The 7,416-nt window shown below is 49.5% G+C and overlaps 1 protein-coding gene across 1 annotated transcript in view; it reads left to right on the plus strand.

Moving 5' to 3' along the window:
- The first annotated feature begins 978 nt into the window (after positions 1-978).
- Positions 979-7,416, plus strand: part of RIPK4 (receptor-interacting serine-threonine kinase 4) — a 33,274-nt gene continuing 26,836 nt past the window's right edge. The window contains exons 1-2 of the mRNA XM_010835010.1: positions 979-1,083; positions 4,313-4,360. Coding sequence (XP_010833312.1) covers positions 979-1,083; positions 4,313-4,360 — 153 coding nt within the window. The remainder of the gene's footprint in view (positions 1,084-4,312; positions 4,361-7,416) is intronic.

The following is a 7,416-nucleotide window of genomic DNA, read 5'->3' on the forward strand; positions in this document are numbered from 1 at the left end:
TTTGCAATAAGGAGTTCATGATCTGAGCCACAGTCAGCTCCCAATCTTGTTTTTGCTGACTGTATAGAGCTTCTCCATCTTTGGCTGCAAGGATATAATCAATCTGATTTCGGTGTTGACCACCTGGTGATGTCCATGTGTAGAGTCTTCTCTTGTGTTGTTGGAAGAGGGTGTTTGCTATGAGCAGTGTGTGTCAGTCCCTCAGTTGTGTCTGACTCTTTGTGACCCCAAGGACTATAGCCTGCCCGGCTCCTCTGTCCATGTGATTTTCCAGGCAAGAGTACTAGAGTGGGTTGCCATTCCCTTGTCCAGGGTTTCAATCCCTCCAGACCCAGGGATTGAACCCAGGTCCCCTATACTGAAGGAGGATTCTTTACTGTCTGAGCCACCAGGGAAGCCCAAGAATACTGGAGTGGGTAGCCTCTCCCTTCTCCTGGGGATCTTCCTGACCGAGGTCCCCTGCATTGCAGACAGATCCTTTACTGTTTGAGCCTCCAGGGAAGCCCCATCCAAGGGGATGAGTGACAGTAATTCACCCAGTGCCCAACAGTGGGGACTTGGGTTGCTTCCAATATTTTGCTTTTGCAAATTGTATCATATTTTAACCGAAACCTAAATCAATGGGAAGACACACCAGATGGAATTAACAGCAGTGGTTTTCAGTGCATCACTGAAAGCCCTTGAAAATAGCCCAGACTGAAAGAAAAAAGACAATCAGAGCCCACACTCTTGCTGACACTGTCCTGGGGTCACGTCTATTGAATTCTCAGTCCTGAGCGGTCCGAAGCCGCAGTTCCACCTTCCTCCTATAGAGGGAGAAACTCTGTCACCTGCTGGGAGGTGGCAAGGCAGGTCTGGACACCACGAGGCAGCCCTTGCGGCCCACTGGAGCCCAGGCTGAGAGATCCAGAGGGCCAAAGGGAGGCCGCGGCCACCCGTGCCCACAGCGGCGCCCGGCACACAGCCGCGAACTACCGCATGTCCCAATCGGCCGCCGCTGCAGTTCCCGCGCTCGGCCCACAGGTGGCAGACGTCCGCCTTGTGGGACGCTCCCTGCAGAACTTGGCGAAGCCGCCTGGGCCTGTGTGAGAAGCAGGACCCAAGGAGAATTCCTTTCCCATAGATATCTTGGAGAGGAAAGCCTTGACTGGTGAGGTCTGATCTGGAGCAGCGATAGGAGAGACCCCGGTGCAACGCAAACAGCGGGATGTGGGCCCTGGGGCAGAGGGAGTGGGTGTGTGTGTTGGGGGTGGGGGGGATTGGGGGGGCGGTGGATACAGGAGGGCCTCCTCCTGGCTAGGATCCTTTGTGTACAAGTTTTGTTCCAATTCCTATCTTCAATTCTTATGGGTATATACCTAGGAGTGAAGTTGCTAGATTATATGGTTTTCCCATAAATACTCTTCAAGTTGTTTGATGCAAGCTTAATACACAAAACTTCAGGGCATTTCTTTGGGGCTCACTGAGATATTAAGAAGTTTGGGAGCCTCTGACTTAGGGAGCTATATCATCCAGGCACTAGAGGCTTGGAGGCCAGGTAAGCAGGACTCACTCCTGAGTAATTGAACTCATGAAGGGCAAGTGTCAGCAGAGAGATGACAAAGTTGCCAGCATCCCCTGTGGCTCCAAGGGTGTGCCATCCAGGTAGAGTGGGTCAGCGCTTTCGTGGACAAGAAGGCCTCAGTGAAGTGGTGATACTGAACAGAAAGAGGTGAAGGCAGGTAAGGCCCACTGAGGATTAGGGCCAGAGCAGCCCAGAACCTGGCCCACCTGCCAATGGGCTGAGGGGAAAACGCCAGTGGCCATGACAGAGAGGGGGTGGTGGTCAGTGATGAACCCACACAAGTGGGTGGGGTGGCATAGACATGGGCCTCTGCCAGGGAAAGGGGAGGGGCTTCCCTGCCCCCATGGGGCCCAGAGTGGAGGAGCCAGGTATTAATCAGCAGCCCCCCTAAAAAACACAATGATACACTCAGCCACATGCCCCATGAGCTTGTAACAGAAGCATGTGACCGAGTCTGGGACTTGGGGAAAACAGAGAGATGTGCTGAGTGGGAGTGAAGCAGGCATCAGCTGAACTTTTCAGACAGACAGGACAGCTTGTGCAAAGGCCCTGGGGAGACTGGGTCAGAGGACCTGGGTGAAGCAGTGTTGGGGAGGGGCCACCAAGGACAAGAGCAGGGAAGCTAGAGGATGAAGCTCGAAGGGCAGGCTCATTTCCATCCTCAATCAGTGAGACTGGGGTTTGAGGTTTTTTGTTTTTTTTTTTGATGTGGACTATTTTAAAAAGTCTTTGTTGAATTTGTTACAATACTGCTTCTGTTGCATTTTATGTTTTGGATTTTTGATTGCAAGGCATGTGGGATCTTAGTCCCCAACCAAGGGTCAAACCTGAACCCCCTGGGTTGAATGCTTGGTTTTAACCACTGGCTGCCAGGGAAGTCCTGGATTTGTGTTTTTAAAACATCAGCTACAGTGTGAATGTGGGAAGGGGCTGTAATGACCCTGCTGGGAAATAACCAAATAGCTCAGGGGCTGGTATGGGAGAAGGAGTTCTCTTGAGAGATTCTCAGGAGGGAAGAGCTACTGTCAGTGATCAGACTATGCTGACATTTCTTCAAGGGACAGGTTCAGATTGAAATCTACATGCTAATTGTCTAAACTGGTGAAGACGATAAATCAAGCTACCAAACTACTAAATAAAATGTATCCTGAGGCTTCCCTGAATATGTTAAGAATCTGCCTTGCAATACGGGAGATGTGGCTTTGACCCCTGGTCCAGGAAGATCCCACATGCCTTGGGACAACTAAGCCCATGTGCCACAACTACTGAAGCCCTTATGCCCTAGAGCCGTGCTCCACAATAAGAAAAGCCACCACGATAAGAAAAGCCACTGCGATAAGAAGCCCGTGCACCACAACTAGACAGTAACCTTCACTTGTTGCAACTAGAGAGAAGCCTGCACAGCACTGAAGACCCAGTACAGCCAAAAATAAATAAATAAAATAATTTTTAAAAAGTGTATTCTGTCCTTCTGCTTTGAAAGACCCACTTTCACAAGGCCCTGGAGAGCCCAAGTCCAGCTGGCAAATCTCAGCAGCGGGGTCATTCTCTGGAAGACAGACCCATACAGGGGCTGATGGGTGGGCATGGGGACATTTGGTCTGGGAATTCTCGGGTCACAGGTGCCCAGAGCTTGATGTCAATGGGTGAGCCTCTCCTGGCCCTGGGCAGGCCCAAGAAGGGTAGACAGGAGCCCTTTGGAGCAGCTCTGTGGTCCATGTGTAGGGTGGGGCTGTTGGCGATGGACTGGATCTTGTAGGATGGAGGGTGCGTGAGATTCTCACACACTTCTTTGTTCCTGGCCTTCAGAACACAAGGCAGAGATGGGTGGAAAAACCAGTCTGAGGGTGAAAATTACAGGCTCATCTCAAATGTGTTGAGGTGGCTTAAAGATATTTCAGTGTGGGTGCCATGCTGGATTTGGGGCTCTGAGGCTCAGAGGAGAGGTCTGGCCTGAAGTTATACATACAGGAGTCTTTGTTGAGTAGATGGAAACTGAGGCCTGGATGACTAGGGATAAAGAGAGGAATATCCAGTGAGGGAGAAGAGGGCCTGGATGGGGCTTGATGGAGCCCAGCACTTAAATACCAGCGGGCAGAGCACTATCACGAGTGTAATTCAACAAACAAGGGCTTAATGTTGCACTCCACCTGAGTGGAGTTGGCCCTCCACCTGAGGGCCAACCAGGGTGTTGACCCTGACCTCACAGGAAGACCCGAGGGAGGACATATACAGGACCTCTAGGGTCAGAGGAGGTGGTCTCTGAAAAGGGAGTTTGGGTAAAAAGAACACAGCAGCTTGAGAAAAGCTAGAAATTGGGAGTCAGTTCCCCCTCCTTCCTTTCTGCCCCAACCCCTGGGGCGGCTGTGGAAATCCTTGCCAGGAATCTGGCTCCTGGTACCCCCTTCTTCCAAATCACTTTTTTCCAGAATTCAGGGAGGCAGTATCGCCAGCAGAGAACAAGTTACCTTCTATTTGCAAATAGCTTTCAAATCATGCAGGGAATTCTCAAAAGTGGCCACGCAGGTTGCTGCAGGAGTTGCAGTTCCAGGTGAACAAGGACACCTTCCTAGGGAGGAGCCTGCAGGGCAGAGAAGGGGCAGGCCTGGGAGGAGCCCCTGGGAGAGGGGAGAGGATGGAGGAGTGGGGATAGGGAGAGGGAGGGGGAGGGGGAAGCGGGGTACAGGGTGCGGAGGATGCCCTGGCTTGGCTGGGGCTCCACTTCCCTCTCCCTGTGGGCTGGTGCAGCAGGAGGATGTTAGCGGCTTTGGCTTCCTTCTGGGCCCGGGGGCCACGGTGAGTCCCAGCTTGGCTCCAGGACCTAAGTGAGCCATTTACCTGGGAAGGCTGTGTCAGGGGGCACGCTGCTCCGGGGAGCCTAAGGAGGACAAAGAGAGGTGCACGTTCTCGGAGCCGACAAACGGCTGAGAAGTAACAAACAATCGACACAGTTTATCCATCACCGGGTATCTGCGCACTGCCTGGAGACCGTCACCAACCTGAGGCAGACACCCACACTTCAGGGACCGGCAAACTAATCCGCAGCAGCGGTGCTGGGACCCTGCCCCGGGACAATCTTCGCAGCTGCTTGTCCTTTGCCTGCAGGGTCGGCCTGTCCCCACGGTGGGACAGAGGCAGTTCCCAGCCCCAGGCTGGCCCGCAGGGTCAGTGAGCCGTGCTAAATGGCTACGTGGAGAAGGGGACATCTCCTCGCAGCCCAGCACAACCGGCGGGACCGCCTATTGAGATGCACCGGCCGAGGACCCGAGAAGGAGGAAGCGGATTTAGGAATTCTTAGCGAGAAGGACCAGCAGCATCCCTGTCGGTTTCCTCCTCACTGACCCTCCCCTGCTCACTCTTGCTCGGCTCCCAGGCACGTCAGCTGTCTCTTATCTGAGCATCAAGCCCTCGGGGCTCTCCTAACTAAAAACGTTCCGCCTGGAGCCCCTGCGGTGTGCCGGGCGCAGCGCCCGCGTGGGGCGGCCCCCCGTCTGGGCTGACTGATTCCCTATCGCATTGGGCACCCAGGCACTGCGAAGATGCGGTTGCAGGGACTCTCACGATCACAACTTGCCAAGTGTGAGATGTAAGGCTTGCACTGTTATCCACCTAATATTTTTCTTTAAATCAATCCACTTTTATTTTTACCTAAAATGTATTAACAGTGAAAGTTGATGCTTTGATTAAAAGTTCCCAGTGATATAAAAAGTATTGAAGCTGGAGTGAGTTCAATCATTTCCTTGAATATGAATGCTTACAAAATACAGATAAAGTTTCTCTGTTTACTAAGAAACTCACTACAGCTCTTTTAAGATGGAAAATTCACCCCAGTATGCATTTCTTATGTAATATTCTAACAAGGTTTATTGTATTTTAAAGTTAGCATTAAAAGTTTTGCATTTCAATTATATATGCCTAACTCATACAGGGGCTTCCCTGGTGGCTCAGATAGTAAAGAATCTGCCTGCAATGCAGGAGACCGGGGTTCGATCCCTGGGTCAGGAAGACCCCTGGAGAAGCAAGTGCCTACCCATCCCAGTATTCTTGCCTGGAGAATTCCATGGACAGAGGAGGCCACAGTCTCCTGGGGTCGCAAAGAGTCGGACAAGACTGAGAGACTAACACTTAATCACCTAACCCATACTGCCTCTCTCCCTACTGGTAACCACTAGTTGGTTTTCTCTCTCTATATATATATGAGTCTGTTTTGATTGTAAGTTGCTTTCATGTTTGGAAATACCAACCTTAACTTCCATTAACATAAATACCGTAAATGACATAAATAACATAAATACCATTAACATAAATAGTGATTACTCTCCTATATTCCCAAAAGTCTAGAACCCACCTGTCTTCACAGTTCATGTAAAGGAAACTGTTTTCCTTTTACAGATGAAAAACTTGACCCTCAGAGAGGGATGAGTGGCAGACATGAGGACCCCAGTATAGCTGGAGGAGCAGCCGGGCCAGTCCAGCCAGCCCTGGACCGAATCTTTGGCTCCATCTACTTGCAGCTGGGGGCTAGCACTGCAGGGCCCTGTGGGCTCTGGATCCCCAGTTTAGGAGGCCAACACTGAGCCTGCGGCAGACACTCCATAAATATTTGTCAAGTGAAGCAAGCAGGTGATTAAAGAAATGAAATTGGTGTGTTTTATTACTAGACTGGTGTGGACTGTTAGTCACCAAGCCTGCTGAACTTCCTGTAGCTGAGACTCCGGAGTTGATAGGAAGCTGAGAGAAAGGTGGCAGAAGGAGCCCAAGAGGCTCATTTTCTACCCAATTTTGTTTTTTTCCCCCTCAAAACAATGAGCATGTTATATGTTTCAACTTGTCTTTATATATCTTAAATCCCAATTATTTTAAAAATGTTAGTTACATTTGCCATGAGCAAGCTTGAGATAACTATTTGCCATGCTAGTCTCAGGGAGATCAATGTTGATTTCAAGATATATGGAAAAGGATACAGCCTCCTGATCTTCCCAAGAGGCCCTGGAACAAGCACTGCCCTGTTTCAGTGTGTGAGTACTTGCCAAAGAGAAGATAAAATGGGGATCAGGTACTGGCTGTGAACTAAGATTATGTGCCTATGGGAAGGTAAGGTCTGTGAAAGCTAAGGCTTCCACATGCTGCCCAAGATCAACCTCTCCTTTTTAGTGACTAACACAAAAATACAGTTGATGTCATTAAAATGCTCCTTCTCATCTCCCCCATCCTACTCCCATTATTCATCTCTTTGGCCAAAAATAAATCTCTCACCGCTCAGCCATATACTCGATGAGTGGTATTTTAGGCATGGAAGTTCACAGTCAGACTTCTTGACCTCTGATCCAGATATCTTTCCAAGAGCAGGGAGCATTCAGGAGGGGAATTGTTTTTTCTCTCCCAAAAGTGGAAAAGCATCTTTTCAAATGGTCGCTTCTATATGTAAAAAGATGCTGCTCTCTAGGAAAAGATGAGAACCTCTGCTGTCTTAGGAACGCACTTTAGATTTTCTGCTGGGGTAATTGAAAAACAAAACAAGTTACTTTCAAAGTGGAAACTTCCGTGTGAAAAAGTGAGACATGAATCTCCAGAGAATTATGCTGAGTGCAAAAAGCCAATTCCAAAAGCTCCCATGCTGTGATTCCTGTGTGGGAACATAAGGTAGTTTGAGGTGGATACACGAATCTACACAAGTGGTAACATTGTATAGAACTTCTTACTAACAAAGAATATAGGAGTAATCTGAATAAGATGGGCGGATTGTATCAAAGTCAATATTTACTTTTTTCTATTTTTGCAAAATTTTGTAAAGTGATAGCACTTTGGCAGAGTGAATTATTTTTTACAACTGCGTATGGCTCTACGATGAT

This window comes from Bison bison, unplaced genomic scaffold (genome assembly GCF_000754665.1).
Source record: "Bison bison bison isolate TAMUID 2011002044 unplaced genomic scaffold, Bison_UMD1.0 scf7180017864037, whole genome shotgun sequence".
Lineage (NCBI taxonomy): Eukaryota > Metazoa > Chordata > Mammalia > Artiodactyla > Bovidae > Bison > Bison bison.